This window comes from Tubulanus polymorphus, chromosome 1 (assembly GCF_964204645.1).
Source record: "Tubulanus polymorphus chromosome 1, tnTubPoly1.2, whole genome shotgun sequence".
Classification (NCBI taxonomy): Eukaryota; Metazoa; Nemertea; class Palaeonemertea; order Tubulaniformes; family Tubulanidae; genus Tubulanus; species Tubulanus polymorphus.
The window spans coordinates 23,981,024-23,997,084 of NC_134025.1; the positions used below are offsets into that span (position 1 = coordinate 23,981,024).

At 35.2% G+C, this 16,061-nt stretch overlaps 3 protein-coding genes across 4 annotated transcripts; 1 reads left to right on the forward strand and 2 right to left on the reverse strand.

Annotated features, from left to right (window-relative positions):
- Positions 1–167: 167 nt before the first annotated feature.
- On the reverse strand, positions 168–4,588 carry LOC141907289 (beclin-1-like). 2 transcript variants are annotated; one of them, XM_074796894.1, is made up of 17 exons: positions 4,479–4,588; positions 3,952–4,124; positions 3,509–3,570; positions 3,346–3,398; positions 3,149–3,236; positions 3,004–3,066; positions 2,821–2,894; positions 2,663–2,738; positions 2,463–2,587; positions 2,284–2,346; positions 2,117–2,200; positions 1,950–2,010; positions 1,776–1,864; positions 1,543–1,653; positions 1,415–1,457; positions 1,190–1,293; positions 168–417 (listed from the first exon to the last, which is right to left on the reverse strand). In XM_074796894.1, the coding sequence occupies exons 2-17, from the start codon at positions 4,085–4,087 to the stop codon at positions 312–314; spliced, it is 1,338 nt and encodes a 445-aa protein (XP_074652995.1). In that variant the 5' UTR covers positions 4,088–4,124; positions 4,479–4,588; the 3' UTR covers positions 168–311. The 2 variants fall into 2 exon arrangements, with proteins under 2 accessions (XP_074652995.1, XP_074653003.1); XM_074796902.1 differs by having other exon boundaries at positions 4,498–4,560.
- A 74-nt stretch (positions 4,589–4,662) lies between these two features.
- On the forward strand, positions 4,663–11,881 carry LOC141907999 (guanylate kinase-like). Its single transcript, XM_074797763.1, has 10 exons — positions 4,663–4,795; positions 5,160–5,201; positions 6,497–6,511; positions 7,480–7,635; positions 7,843–7,884; positions 8,375–8,471; positions 8,565–8,703; positions 9,256–9,340; positions 9,423–9,508; positions 9,651–11,881. The coding sequence occupies exons 1-10, from the start codon at positions 4,771–4,773 to the stop codon at positions 9,684–9,686; spliced, it is 723 nt and encodes a 240-aa protein (XP_074653864.1). The 5' UTR covers positions 4,663–4,770; the 3' UTR covers positions 9,687–11,881.
- A 491-nt stretch (positions 11,882–12,372) lies between these two features.
- On the reverse strand, positions 12,373–15,288 carry LOC141908135 (uncharacterized). Its single transcript, XM_074798005.1, has 4 exons — positions 15,209–15,288; positions 14,381–15,027; positions 13,658–13,941; positions 12,373–13,541 (listed from the first exon to the last, which is right to left on the reverse strand). The coding sequence occupies exons 2-4, from the start codon at positions 14,958–14,960 to the stop codon at positions 13,353–13,355; spliced, it is 1,053 nt and encodes a 350-aa protein (XP_074654106.1). The 5' UTR covers positions 14,961–15,027; positions 15,209–15,288; the 3' UTR covers positions 12,373–13,352.
- Between the last annotated feature and the right edge of the window lie 773 nt (positions 15,289–16,061).

A 16,061-nucleotide genomic window follows, 5' to 3' on the forward strand; every position in this document is an offset into this window, starting at 1 on the left:
AGCTTCAATGTTTGCTAACATGCCTGCCACAACCTTAAGTTGTGAAATGAACCCCCCATTCTCCCAGCCTGGATCCATCCCGGTAGAAGGTGGAGAATCTCAATCAAAAACAAAACAGTTTTTCATATGATCATACATGTAATATACATACATATAATTTTATTAACGAAGATTAATCACTATAATACAAAACATGTTAAATAATAAATTCATTTAGTTTCTCATCCAGACTTAAGAACAATGAGTAAGATATTTTTGACTAGCAGCTTGATGTATGGCCATTCACAAAGATCAATTTATCGGTTCAACGTTCATCGATTAGTAAACTGAGATGAAACCCATGCCAGACCCCATTTCAAATTCGTCAGCACAAATTTCAACGCTTTAGTCCACTGTTCCTCGGAATTGAATTGAATCCTGAAATGACGAAAACATATTTTGACATTCCCGCATTTTATTTTTGATGAAAATGTACCTATTTAGGCAATAAAATCAACAGTAATAGAAATAGAAACAATCGAGATGATGACAGGGCTCCAACAGATCAGTCAATCATAGATATAAGGAGTTTTTAAGGAGTTTTAAAGGAGAAAATGTCAATTTTTGAGGAAGCATCTGCATCACTTTCAAATCCCAATTACAGTCTCTTTCGAAATCTGTACTAAAAAAGTAGATACCTTGCTTCTCATCTCGGCTGTGCTTAAAAGTTGACCCGGACAGCTGCCTGTATACATTACTTTTTTAAAATCATGATCGAGCTAACAATAACAGACCTGGCAGCTATTGAAATGAACTGATAACAAATTTCATCGAAGTTTACAAAGTGACCTGGCCGATTAGGAGAAACGAGGTATCATTTTATTTTAGCCTTATCATGATAAACCATTATTTCGGTTTTGTATGCAAATTCCTATCATTTCTTATTCGGTAACTGCCTAATTTGGTAACAAATCCTGGTCCTAGCTGTATCAATTAAGGCTTACCGGTAAGTCTATTTACTTCACAGCTTCTAAAATTTCTAATTGGCTATTTATAAAAAGTTTTGAAGGAGTTTTAAAGGAGTTTCAAGCACCTTTGAAAATAGTTTTCTGGTATTATGCTCAAAGTAATCGAGTTTCAAGCACCATTAAGAGCAGTTTCAAGCACCTTTAGAAGGAGGAGGGACCCTGAATGAGCACTATCCACCTACTTTATGGAATATGAAGTACCAGTACTGGGATCTTCAATTCGTCCTTTCTCCATTTTATACGGCAAACAAAATCCGGAGTCTCCTTTTTCAACTTCTTCTTTAAACTGATAAGGGAAAATAATGATTTATTGTTAATGAACTATTCAAAATACTTTAATCGCTTCTATAATTACTGGTCACCGGTACAGTGATAATTAGGAAGAATTTCCTCATTAGAATACACACCTGTTGCAAGCAATCCAAGAATGCAACCATCGCTTGATCAAATCTGAAAGATCAATTCCATACTCTTATAAATCAGGTGGGAATTAATTTTATTTTTGATATTGCCATCTCTGAAATTAAAAACTTACTTAGTATCCCAAAAAAATCTTATTCCTCCAGATCCATACAGCGGAAGCTCTTTTGATTTATCAGTCAGGGATTCAAGAAATGAATGGCTACCATAAGGCACTAGTCTATACCTAAATAAACAAAGTATTATTCTTTATACACCAACAAAAATATAACAAAAAAACATTGCTAGCCACTAGTCTCTCGATCTATGTTCCCGTCTGACTTAAAACATTTTTTTACTGTTGCATACCTCTGAAATGTTAAGTTCATTTTCTTTGCTAGTGAGTGCAACAATAACACAGTCTGTCCCCAAGCAGCATTGATTTCATTCCAGTCAACCTACATCATATGAAAATAAAATATCAGAAAAACCTATACCCGGTTTTTTGATTATTGAATAAAGATGATTGGAATGAACATTTACTGGATTATTCGGCAGTCGACCGAGTCGGAAATTATTGATTGTTCCAAAGTGACCACTGTGCCTAAAAGATCAATTAGATGATTGAAATTAGCTCTTATGCGAAAACACCTGTTGCAAAATGATAAATTGTCATAAGCATAGGTTCAATGGTATGTAGAAATACTTACCAAATATGGAATGTTGCATTGAACACATTAGTTTTCTTCAGTTTATCAAGTTGAGCCTGGGCGTACTTTAACTGGTTATCAACACTGTAATATCATATAAATAGGTAGATGTTGTATATTGTCACTGCTTGAAATTGAAACAATTCATAAAAGGATATTGTACGTACCTTCTCTGACTGTCCTCGTGCTCAAGCAGTTGTCTTTTATATTCATTATATTCCTTCCAATAACTATAAAAGAAACATTGACCAGTTCACAGAACAATAATTCTTTAATAACCAAATTTGAATAACTGAATTTAGTCACCAAAGTAACTTTGGTGGAATTCAATCTGTCATTGGAATACCTCGCTTCATCCTCATCAAGTTTCCGAGCCTCCTCTTTCTCCTGTCTCAACTGATCGGCGAGATGTTGCCGTTCTGATTCAATGCTTTGAAGTTGTTCCAACAATGCCGACTCTTCAGCACGTAACTATAAAATAAATTAATTAATGATGTTCTTTATAGAGACAACAGAGAAAATCAACAAGTGGATGTGTTAAAATACCTGTCCGAGTTCAGAATCAAGCGCTTTCTCATCGACAGTTATTTCGCTGCTCTCACCTAGTTTCTCTAGAAAATCTCTGAAATAGCATTCAATACTTCCTATAAGTGTCAAAACAAACTACTCATGATGTCTGAATGTTCAGAACAAGCATAACCTACCTGTAATCTTTGCCCTCTTCTTCAGTTATCATCAATTGTTGATCAAGTTGCTCAAGAAGATTATCAGTGCACTCCTATGAAACAAGAACAGAAGAGTCAAATATTCTAAGGAAGTAATGACATATCAGAATGGCATTGAGCAGCAAACGCTGGTATACACTGTATTCTACAATGTAATCATACCTCACACAGTGGATGATCTATTTCGGACTGTCCGGACATAATATCAAACAGATAACTGTTCACCTATGATGGAATGAGAATAAAAAATAGAATCGTGAAATTCACCATGTCTACTGAAGATGAAGCAAAACTGTAGGCTACATACCTTCAGTCTATGGCTCAAATTCTCCATATTACCAGAATCTGACTCTCCAAGCAATGTAAAATCATTGCCACTGTCAACCGATACTAATCTGCAAGATATTTTGATGCACGAATGTACACTACTTTTGCATATAATGCTATAAATCATTACATCTATCTCATAGCCTTGTTCATATGATTATAAAAGTCCAAACCCACCGAAGAGGTTTAATGATTTTTCTTGATACATCATCACCACCAATAGCTTCAGACTGAAACAATCAAAACATACAAAAAACCATCCATGGATAGAACTTCATTGAAAAGATGAATGATGTTTGCTGTTTTCTATTCTGACTCAGTGAAAAAAAAATCGACGTACCGATGACGGTTCTTTGAAAATCATAAGAGGCTCCTCAGAATCCACTTGTGTTGTCAAAGGTGCTGAAAATTGATTTTTTGTATGGTCAACTACCGGTAAGTATAACGTAGACCTATCAAAATCATAGGATAGACCCGTTTTTCCACACCACTGACACCCTCTAGGAATGGTGTAGCCTACTTAGGGTTGTGATGTGGGAACCTCGTGTCTGATCACCTCTTTAATCATATTGGTTTACAATGGAGGTTGCCAGATCTTTGAGTACCGCACTGTGGATGCATATTGTCCCATTTTTCAAAACAGATATGATTTAAATCGATTTATTAACACCGTGATGCAATCGTTGATGAGAAAAGTGACTGCAAATCATGAGGAAAATGTTTCAAAAAATGTTTCATTCTGACAATATCTCTTAATGAATAAGCTTATTGTCCACTATTTACCTGTAAATTCATTGAAGACCTGTTTGTCAATGCTGTTGAACGAGTGATCTAGTTTAAGAGGCTGGTTACATCGCTGACAAGAGAAGCTGACCTGCGTGGAGCCAGCCTTTCCATTATCAGGTCGTGTATTAGCCATATTGGTCGACGACACTTGTCTACTGCTGTCGTGTAAACTAAAGCACAAATCAAATCACAATTAATGCCGGTATACAGGATGAAAGCATTCTCATTTTAATTGTTAAAATCAATGAATTCTATGAATGTATTAGGTTTAGGTCTATCTCTAGGAGTTAGGGTTTCGATAGTTAGTTACCTAATCGTTGGTGGTAAGCTTTTTATAATCGGATGGGCTTATACCAAAACGGGCTTGTGGATGGGCTTGTCTTACTCGACTTAGTGGTTTGTGAAAATATCCGATCGTGAAACTAACTCACAACCACAGGCTGCAGGTTACTGACTAATTAACTAATTTACCAACAAGTTGGGATAGACATTAGCATAACTCAATCAATTTTGGTAAAATGTACCTCTAACACTAGGACTCACAGGGCTCGGTTCTGTGTTGATGGTACTGCAAAATATTACTTGAATTTTAGGGCCGAATGTGGGTTTAAGTCGCGACGACCTTGACGAACAGGTTTGAGTACAGTAATAAAATCCGGCTGCGACCACTGGAAAAATCCAGTTCCGTGTTTTAGCTTTAACTCGTTTCCGGGTTTACAAATTTTGTGCATGTGTGTCTTAAAAGTATCGACTATTCCTGCACTTCGAAGGGCTGACATTCCTTGTTGATATTATATTCTATTCCTGCATAAGTCTATGATACCCCGATTATTTTTAAGAGGTGAGTTTCACTCTCAATTCGATAAATTAATGGAGAAAATCCCCTTTCATTTGGTCAATATATGCGCAATTCAAATCAAATGATATTTATTCAATTTTTTTTTCGGAGAACCTATAAATACTCTTTCGGTGTTTTTCTGTGTGTATTGTTAATTTAATCTCTCCTTCGGCCTAATCTTTGCCACGAATCCAAACATCATAAATTCATGTGCACTGTCAGACATTGATTCCGACTTGGGCCTATTGGAGTTTTTGCTCTTATTGTTGTTGGTTCATTTGTCCCGAGCTTGTGTATTTGCATGATGAACCCTATAGGCTATATACACACCTTGCTTCAGCAGCTAATTTATATCTTATTTTTTCAGGAGTTTTTTTGTATAAATCCGTTGTTACTTCAAATTTAACAGGTAGGCTTAATTCACAGCTCGATTATAATTTTTCATCTTAAACTATCCATGGGTATGGAGAATTGTGATATCAGTCACGCTAAAAGGTACTGATTAGATAACCTCAAAGGCTGGCCTAGATGTAAGATAAATGAAACAAAAATGATTATTGTGATATACAAAATATAATTGTCTTATAAAATATAATTGTCTTATAAAAGAAACTTCATAGGCCGATGACAGGCCACCCCGTTCTTTATTGAACAAGGATATTATATTTCTGCAATTGAGCTTGTGGGAATGTCATCTTTGTCTCAGTATCATTCAAAATCGAGTAGGCCCACCAATTCAAGCATTTACACAATTTTTCTAGTTTTTGATAATGGCCCAAGTGTGGCTAAGTAGTCTTGAACATACTTGCACTGGATAATGCTTTGATTTCTGTATTGTAGAAAATTGTAATTACTTCTATTCATTGATGTCTATTGTAGACTTGAATTTCATTTTAAGCAGCGCGAATACTTCAATATGAGAACGAAAGAGTTATTCTCATTAGCAATAACTTCCGTGTGCGTTTAACTGTCGCCTAGCAACGTGTATCAACTCTATACTCATATATGTGATATGTGATATCGTATTAAACAATAAGATACATGTAACTTAAGGCTTTATCTTAGATCTCTACCTACTCCTCGATATCATCTTCAATAGCATAAATATGTGAAAGCGATTGTTCTGTCTATTTGAACAACACTTTTCCGCTGAAATAGAAAAAATTAGTTTTGCTGAGCTACTTGACTTGAGCTATGGTATTTTCATTGAATTTAAAATTGAACACGAGTTATCTCACAGTAGATGAGAATATAATGGGTTATTACCAGGGGCAGCTCTAGGTGCAGACTTTGACAGAAGCAGAAAAAAAATGAAAAAGGCAAGAATATTATCCATACAAAGCAAGTATGTGCTCCCATCCAAAGCTCAATGTCCCATCCAACACTCGAGCCTATGTTAATTGCGGAAAATCAATTTCATCATCTGTTTTGCTGTATACGGTCATTTCATGTATGTGCCCATATATCTTTCTAATGAGTATCTCCATTGGCAATTAAGCCTTTCAGTTTCTTTAGTTCGTTGCCAATTATGGTCATCACGTGAATACTGTTACTTAATTGTTATTGGCTGTAGTAAGATACTCGGGGGGGGGGAGTGGTTATTCATATTAACCATCAGGGGTATTCTATATATATATATATATTGAGGTGGGAAAATATTTCCTTGCTTAATTCAGAGAATTACTGATCACTGTCTGTTTTCAGAGCACAGATTGGTATGTAAGTATAACTAATTTATGTATACTCATTCTAATGAACTGTATTTAGTTATTCTGACCTATGGAGAAAAATGACCAGTTATAAGTTAGCGCTTAAAATTCTGCAAGGTATTTGATTAGAGAAATGTAAATAGTTTTTAATAGAAAAACTGGTCTTTTTGTCTATCGGTAAAATATGCTGTACACTAATACATTTTCGGTAGATAGAAGAGCTATAACTCAAAAAACTTAACTCAATGCTCAAAATGAAGGTAGAGCTAGTATTAGGTTTACTGAAAAAAGGTTTTCTTATCTTTAAAACTTTTTACAGGTTTCATTAAATGATTTGTTAATAAATGATTATTGATGAATGATTTATTAATAAATGAATTTATGTCTAAGCATGTGTATGATGAAAGGATTACGTTTGATGCTAATAACAATGCTACTATTAATGCTTGTAAAGCATGTGAAGGTTTTCAAACGAGAATAAGACGAATCCCCCTTTGCTTAGACTGGAATGATCTTTCTATTCACAAGAACAAACATATCCATTATAGAATTGAATACCTTAGATCATACCTCAGACCATAGACGTATAAACTAGATCTAGTTTATACGTCCATGCTCAGACCTTTATGAGCATAGAAATGTCTTTCTCTAGCGTATTGAAGCGGGTTTGTGACCAAGTGCTTATACTCTCAATCTCCTTATTCTGTATGGTTGTGGGAAAGGTATCGGTTGCACAACAGCTGCTTTCCTATGCTGGGAAGAGCCCACTCTTGGAGAATATAATCAATTTCTATTTTTTGGAGTACCACGTATTGAAAACGACAATAAAACACTGATATATGTCATGTATATAAACCAGCTTTTTCACGAGCCACCTCTATTGCTCCAATTCCTTTCAGTTCCAGAATAATTTCGTGTAAGAAAGATTGAACTGAAAAATAACCAGTTTGCGATGAACTATATATTTAACTTTTTCAGCGGGTATATCACAAAACGCTTCAAAACTCCTCCAAAGCCTGATCATGTCGACAGTTCGTCCGGTTGTATTCAGCGGACCGTCGGGAAGTGGAAAAAGCACCCTAGTCAAAAAACTAATGAAACAATATGACGGACTATTTGCTTTCAGTATTTCACGTGAGTATCTTGATTAGTTTCGTATTAATAATTAAAACTTCATTAATAGGCATTGATTAGTAACGTTATCTGTTAGATAATTGATAGCATGCTATACGTGATGTGCCGTCAGTAAGAAATCTGTGTATGGTAATTACGGTATTCGTTTTGCGGGGCGAGTTTCATTGATCTGTCTTGATGAAGTATTATCTCTTAATGTTTTTCTAGATACCACTCGAGCACCGAGACCCGGTGAAAAAGAAGATGTAGGTACGTTAATTAACATGTGTTCTTCGTGCTTGACAAAAAAAAACCAAATACGCAGATTCCCTACGACTACTTATTCCTTTAAAATTCCTTCTAAATGGAAAATGCTTTTCAAGGTGTTTGAAACTCATTTGATTTGAGCAAAATGCCCAAGACTCCTTTAAAACTTCTTCAATTTTGAGAAATAGGCAATTTGAAATGTTTGTAGTTGTACAATAAACTATATCTGAAATGATACAGTTGGACCTAGGATTTTTTTTTTACTCAATTAGGTGGTTACCCAATTAGAAACTGACTTAAGGTAGTGTGTTAGATAGAAATTTGCTTACAAAGCCACCGGATTAACGGTTTAACGAGATAAACAGTACCAATTTAGGAGGAATTTACTCTAATTGATAATTTCAAAATGACCTGTATATGATACTGTAATCATTCAGTGTATGAAATGTTGTGAATATGTAATTAATCTTTGTTTCATCACTATTATCTTTAGATTATCATTATGTTAAAAGAGAATATATGGAAGCTGCCATTGAGAAAGGAGAGTTCATAGAACATGCTGAATTTTCAGGGAATATGTATGGAACTAGGTATTAAATATTGTAGACAGTTATATACCGTATGTACATTCTCCAGTTCTCTCATTTTATCGGGCTGATGAGTTTTCTTAAATTTCTCTTCAGCAAAAAAGCGGTAGAAGATGTAGCCGCAACTGGTCAAATATGTATATTAGATATAGATATGCAAGGTGTAAAAAATATAAAAAAGACTGATCTAAATCCATTGTATGTATTCGTGAAGCCTCCAAGTATGGAGAAATTGGTAAGGATTTTCGCTGTTGAATTTATTATCTGAAAATACCCACTAACTCGAATTTACTCGAAATGTATACGGTAAGGTTATTAACTTTCAAACTCTGGTGGCGATGTGACTTACCCTTTGAAAATCAATATATTTACTATGGCTAGTACTGCAATTAGTACATATCCTAATGAGGTTTGTGGAATTACTGGTATTATGTATAAGTCGATAGGCTATAGAACAGTAAGCTAACAAGTTCCTCACATGTATCAATCGATAGAACACTATTTACACACTGTTGTACTATACTGAGATATATCATTGAATACATCATGTGTTAATGATCGATTTTACTCTGCTGCCAGATTGTAATAAGATCAAGTTTAATTTCTACCAGGCTCTAATTACTAGAATGATGCCATATGTCTTGTCTGGCCCAGATTTTTCCTTATCAGATAAGATTCTTGTGTTTTGTTTTGATAAATTTTTCTAACAAAATATTGAGTTATTCCTAGAATATTTGAGCTATATTTACTTGTACTAATGGTAGTTCATGTCATTACTCCTTTATAGGAGGAAAGATTGCGTGGCAGAGGTACAGAATCAGAAGATGCGATACAACTAAGATTATCTAGTGCCAAATCAGAATTAGCTTATTGTAGGTATCAATGAAACATGGCTTCCTTGAAAAAAGTTTGTCTTACATATGTTTCTATGGTATGCACTGTTCATTTGTACAGCTGAAGAAGTGGGATCATATGACCATATCATCATAAATGACAATCTAGATGAAGCATTTACTAAACTTGTAGACATCCTAAGACCAGTAAGTATCATATCATGTACCTATATTGGATCCAATAGATGAATTTGAAAAAATGATATTCCAAAATATAGAATAGAAACCTGGTTTGCAATATATGAGAAAACATTTCAGGCAGTGAATGAACATTATTTTGTATTTTCAGTTGATGGATGAAATGATAAAAGCCAATCATAATTAATATCGCATTCATCTAGGGATATTTTAATACTTCCAAATGCCTCCTTCCATGGTTGTTCACGTTTGAATGATGGAAAAAGAAATATTGATCAAATCTTCTTTAAAGCTAGTCATGTCTTAGGCAAGTTTGCTATATGCAGGTTGGCAAATTTCAAGGGCAACCTGCAGTTTCGTTGTTATATCATAATTGTTAATGATTATTGATGTAATCGTGAATCCATGTCAGAGATCTTACTGTCGTGTGTGTAATTTTTGTATGGGACTGTAGCTATTTGTAAATGTATAGTTTACCATGATTGAAACAGAAGTTAAGTCTGTGATAAGTAACTCATGTAGTACTAGAAATATATTTACAGAAATATCTCTAATCCCATTGACTTTCTATGTTTTAAAGAATGTGTTATTTTAGGATCACTATTATACACCCATGTACATACCCTACTTCAATTTATATTATCAGTATTGCTGGGATTTACCCGGTTATTGCGTACTTAAAAATCACTGCGGTAGATTCCATCCTCCCTTGGCAGGGATTTGAACCCGATTGTATCGCAATCTATGCCACGAAACCCTGTTAGGGGCTAGTGTAGTATGGTTTCGTACGGTGGCGAGTCTCGATTCCAATAGGTTCAAAACCCTGCTGGGCAAGATGGTACATCCAGATAGTGAGGAGGAATTCAGGTCAAAATATCTTTATCAAGTTCATCCAGTAGGATGCAGAGGTTACCAGTGATCAAATGTGTGATGGAGACATTTGCCTTTAGTCATAAAATATTAACTAGTGGAAATGAATAATTGTCCAGATGGAGAATCTGGTTAAATCTTATAAGCTGGATAAATAGCTTTGACTAAGTATCACATTCATGTGCTCAGGGCTTTTGCCATCAATTTCCTAAACGAAAAAATCAAATGTCATCTCATGTGAATGCAGAAAATTCCACAAAGCCGCCACGTGTTTACTTGTATTACTTTTTATTACGCATTATTCTGATACATATTGTATATCTATACGAATGATATGTTATAAACCATATCAAGGAGAATTGATTTAAATGAAACTTATTAAAATGCATCGGCTCATTGAAGATTAACTTTCAATCTTATGCAATTATATTTTCACTGCCGTTATTTTTCATGTTAGCTGTTGGCTGGTTGCAGGCAACTTAATCAATAGCAATGTGTGTAAAATTAAAGAAAATTGTAGACGCAAGCACAGAAAATTGTTGAGGATAATTACTTATTAGTTTCTATGTGAGAGTACCGTATAATAGATTCCAGATAGATTCGAGTGAGGAATTTACCGCAAGAAACATCATTACGCATTAGTTATGGTAGATTCTACCACTAAAGCCATTTGAGTGCTGGAAGTTGACAAGCAATAAGCATAACTAATCTGCTGCGGTCAGAATCAGGTGACATTTATTCTGAAGTCAGACCAAATTTGTGGACACTCCTATTGTCTTTGACTATGCTCTAAAAATAATTTTTCTTCCAGTGGTTGATGGCTGAATATCATAATTGAATTGCAGCTTACCGGTATGAAATATTAATGTCTTATACAATTTTATATATTTGTGACAATGTAGGATAGATCTCTGAATTGTTAGAAATTGTGAATCTTCCAAGATTCTACTAGCCTAATTGAATGGAATCCATTTGTTTTATAATGTGCTACCACAATCATTTGTTGGAAATTCTAAAACATTTGTTGCCTGGATTTACCAGTAATGTTTTATTTGAATTTTATGGTGAGTGAACAGTGCAAGATTTTGTCTAAGTTTTGATTCAGTGGAATTTCAAAATGACAAACTTCAAGGGACCAGAAAATCTGTTAGTTACCAGTTTAGCTGAAAGTTCATTATTAAGTTCAGTGTGAAATTAATTGAATTGCTATAATAACTTAGGATAAAATTCTAAGTTTGTCATATTTGACTTTCCACTTGAATTGTAGTAATATTTGATGTTACTGTTACATTATCAGTTTGCATTTTAGGAGAGTTCAATTTACATATCAAGGTACACAATTGAGTCTGGAGGTGAACATCGAGTAAATGAAACGAACAAAAAAATTATGATAGCATTAATGAATTAATGTATTTGATGTCACTTCTTTTTCTGTGTGGGGCTCACATTTTTCACGATGTTTAAAATTATAACTAGATAAATGTTGACCTCTGGTGTTGTGGCATTTTAAATATTTGAATAATAAATGAAGTTTATCTAAAATCTGTTGCATTTCTGTTTTTGTGAAAAAACTTTGTATATGCAGTAAGCGATACAACACCTTCTTCCAAGAGATAAATGGCATCAACATGGGTAGGGAATGAATCCCCTTCTTAGTGAAATTCACTGCTAGAATTTGTGACAAGTCTTTCAATATGTTTCACTCGCAGGTCATTTTAAAATAAGGCAAATGTCTGGGCTAATTTTTACTGCTTTGCCATTTAAAAAGGGGCACATTCACTACAAATCTATTGCACTGATGGGCTGCCCTATAAGATAATGGATCCTAAAGCCTAGGGTGAAATCCTCAAATAGAAGGTACTATTCTGTAGCAACAGGACAACAGTTACAGCTGATGTTATGGAAAGATACATTTTTCTTCTATCCATTCCTAGTAAATGAGAAAAGGAATCATGCTAACACACTTCACTTCCAATATACAAATCATTTATTATTTTTCTTTGGAAATATTTAATTTCACTACATTATACATGTAAATTGACAGGCTAAATAGTCATATAAAACGCAAAAATAAAGATCCTTCTTATGGATTTTAAAAATTCTATTAAAAGCAAGCATGTTCCATGGCAGTGACAAATAACTTAGGATACCATTCCACATTTGCAAATTAGATTTCGCTCTCTAATAACTGACTCCCAGTTATCATTTTCAGTTAATCTAATACTCATAGTTGTGGAAATGGGCTAAGAATACTTAAAAACGTCTAAGAATTCCCTTAAAAATTGATATAAATAAAACTAATCATCAGATTAAATAAATTAATCAAAATTATTAATTAGAGTGAATCTAATCTAAAATGCGAAAACTAGTCGGCCAAGAATAATTCTAACAGCTAAGTATCATGAAAATTTCGATAACAGTTTTTCTCATCATACTTCTTATCATAATAAAATAAATTGTGTATATATTATTTTCCACGCACCGCATGAATCATCATCACAATCAATGTGTCGGTAACATTTGATCACAATTTACAAGTCTAGTATGATAGTAAATTGACACACAAAAATAATTATCAGCAGAATAATTTCATCAACGACTAATTCATTCAATTTACGCGAGCATTCGACCAGCAAATTATTCTCACGATATTCACGCTCCACTAAGTCTTAAAACAATCTCACTTTGGTTATGTAATAACAATATAGGAGCTCACCTCTACCTAAGATATATAAAACTATATTTACACTATTCATAAGTAGACAAAGGAACGATTGTTATGATAATATATGTACATGTTTGGCAGTCTAGTAGTCACAGTATTGGAATTGAAATATAGCCACAGCAGTACCAAAAAGACATATCTCGTACAAATTCATATTACAATGTCATATTTTTACATTTAGATTTAATTCCTCTATTCAGAGGACAGCACTAAGACCGACAAAGCACTTTTAGTAGAAAATCCGTCTATAAGTTTGCGTTACTTTATTGGGCTACGCGAGAAGTTTCGACGATATTCTGTGTCCCAGTTAGCGGTCTCGCGGTTCATCAATTCGTCGAATAGATTTTGGGTTCGTTTGCTGACACGCGCCGATGTTTTCGAGGTGCGATCTTTCTTCTGTTTGAGTTCTTGTCGGCGTTTAGCGGCGCGCAAAGCGTTTGGGTGAACCTACCGCGAAAATAAGGTTAAATTCAATAATCAATGCAAATTACAGACTCTCAGAGGCAATAGACTCGAAATGGTCCCGTATATTCGGTCATAAACATCAGGAACGATGAACTTACTTCTACTGGACACCTGACGTTGTACGTTTTCTTATCTCCGACCACATATTCCTGATCACCAGCTCCCCACGCAACGAACAACGGCTTCTCATTCTCGATTTCGGTTTTCTTCGATCGACTAGGCGGGGCTGTCGAGGGTCTCGCCTTCGGAATTTTCTTGTACAAATACGGTCGTCTAGGCTTCATGGTGACGTGGATTTTCTTCTGCTTGATCTTCTTCGTTGATTTCGCGACTTCTTTTGGTCTTTCTTCTTCTTCATCTACCTCTGCTGTGTCTTCTTCCACTAAAAACAAATTCAGAATCTCAGTAAACCATTAATTTGGTGGTTTTCTGTGCAAAATTTATTTCCTTACACCAACCAAACCCTGCTTCTAATTTGGTAACCGCTTGATCGGCAAAAAAATCCTGTTCCCAAACTGTACCGGTTAAAGGCTTAGTTTTCTGTACAATTACAAACATTTATTGCCTATTTCTCAAAGATTGGAGTTTTGGGTATTCTGCTCAAATTAAAGGAGTTTCAAGCACCTTAAAAGCATTTTCTGTATAGGAGCAGTCTTAAAGGAATCACGAAATGGTAGTGAGCCTGAGTATATACAGGCATTTCTTTAAGCTTTGTAGCCTTTTAGCTGCTTATTTCACTTTTATACATGTATAATATAAATAGGTCGTGTTTTAATTGAACATAAAATTACTGGTACCAAATTACGAAAATTTTCTCTTACCATTAAGTTTTTCTACGGGACACAGCCGATATGTATCTTCAGTTTTCTGGACGTGGTCTTCTTCGTTTTTATCTCCAACTTCGTCTTCATTCAATTCCAAATTTTCGATACGGAGATCTCCCTCGTCCTCTGGCTCGGAAAAATCATCAACCTGCACAGCTCGTTCGATTACCGGTTTGCATACCAATTTGACTTCTTCTTGAACTGGCTTCGCGTCTTTTTTCGCGATAACTTTTCCCGCCTTTTTATCTTTTATTTCTTGTTTCTCTTCACGTTTTTCTTCGACTTGCTGTTTTTGTTTTTCCGCCCAATACTTCTGAAACGCTTTGAACTTCTGAATATGCGGCGGATCGATATACGCTTTACGAGACGAGGCGGGAACTCGCGGTGAAGGAATCACGAATTCGGAGCCGGCTTCGCTGCTCGCCGTACTCAGCGTGTCCCAATCGATCGAATGATGTTGATGCTCGACTTGTCGGCGAAACGAACGATAGTCGTACTTTTGTTCGAAATCTTCGCTTAGATATTTAGTCGGTGATCGTAAGAAAGATCTTCGGTATTCTGATCGCTGGTAAACCATGATGATTAAGTATATTCGGATTATTTAGACGAAACTCGAACTCGCAAACTCGATGAAAAATGGCGACCTGTTCAAAATTAGAAGCGATTAAAGTTCAGTTTTCCTAACCCGAATGGCTCGAAATGCGGTCAGTCCCGATATAGTAACTATCTCAACAGATCTACTTTTGCTCCAGACTTATTAAAGTTGGTTTTGGCAGTGCCTAATTAGTGCAATTAGTGATTTAATTACGAATGAGTACTACTCACTTGATGAGAAACAAACGTTGAGTCGCTGTTGGCACACGTGACCAAGCTTTGAAATTGCCATGTTTACACCAGTAGATGGCGCCACTTGACGGCACTGCCTCGAGGATGCGTTTTTAAGCGGCGCGCGGGTGCAACTGACCACTGTCCGATAGCGAAATGGCGAAAAAAGGAATTATTTTCATTCGTCTGGGAGAAGAAAATCGCAAATAATTTACGAAAAAGAATATTGATTGAAAACGGATTTTCTGTGTAAGGAAAGCTCGACCCGATGCCCGATTCAGTCTTGCCAGGCGGGCACCACGGCCGGGCACAGCTGCTGAGCAGGGTGTCTCAATGTGTTACCTAAAATTTATAATTGACCATTAATCATCAATAATATTAACTAATTTTTGGGAGGTTAGGTTGGTTGACAAAAAGTACATAAGAATGGCCATTTTTCAAGAACAAAAAGCAAGAATTCTCAAAATTCTAGCAATAAAACTGCAACTTGAACTGTGCAATGAACTCTTTCGACGCAATAAATTCTTAGGTAGGCCTAAATTATTATAATTAAATTTAGTGTTTTAGAATTAATGAACTTTTTATTTTATCAGTAATATTCTTAAACTCAAACTGGAATATGTTTTGGACTGTGAACTCTTAACCTTGGTTTTTACAGTTCCCCCCATAGCCATTCAAAAAAACGGTAGTGCTCAGCCATGCATGGGTTATCACTGCATTTCAATGTTCCATCCTTGAGCGACATCCAGGTCTACCAACCTTACCACCCAAAAAGTTTTCAATTATAGTTTATGAATGATTAATCTTAAGCTTTGGTAACACATTTGCTGAGGTATATCTTTCCTTTCCTCGA

Coding starts and splice junctions, on each gene's coding strand:
- LOC141907289 (XM_074796894.1), bottom strand. CDS start 4,087: ATGGCTAATACACGACCTGATAATGGAAAGGCTGGCTCCACGCAGGTC. Junction 2,895..3,003: donor TAGATCATCCACTGTGTGAG/GTATGATTACAT, acceptor CTTGTTTCATAG/GAGTGCACTGATAATCTTCT. Junction 2,739..2,820: donor GAAGAGGGCAAAGATTACAG/GTAGGTTATGCT, acceptor ATGCTATTTCAG/AGATTTTCTAGAGAAACTAG.
- LOC141908135 (XM_074798005.1), bottom strand. CDS start 14,960: ATGGTTTACCAGCGATCAGAATACCGAAGATCTTTCTTACGATCACCG. Junction 13,942..14,380: donor TCCCGTAGAAAAACTTAATG/GTAAGAGAAAAT, acceptor ATTTGTTTTTAG/TGGAAGAAGACACAGCAGAG. Junction 13,542..13,657: donor ACGTCAGGTGTCCAGTAGAA/GTAAGTTCATCG, acceptor TTTTCGCGGTAG/GTTCACCCAAACGCTTTGCG.
- LOC141907999 (XM_074797763.1), top strand. CDS start 4,771: ATGATACCCCGATTATTTTTAAGAG. Junction 8,704..9,255: donor CTCCAAGTATGGAGAAATTG/GTAAGGATTTTC, acceptor ACTCCTTTATAG/GAGGAAAGATTGCGTGGCAG. Junction 9,509..9,650: donor TTGTAGACATCCTAAGACCA/GTAAGTATCATA, acceptor TTGTATTTTCAG/TTGATGGATGAAATGATAAA.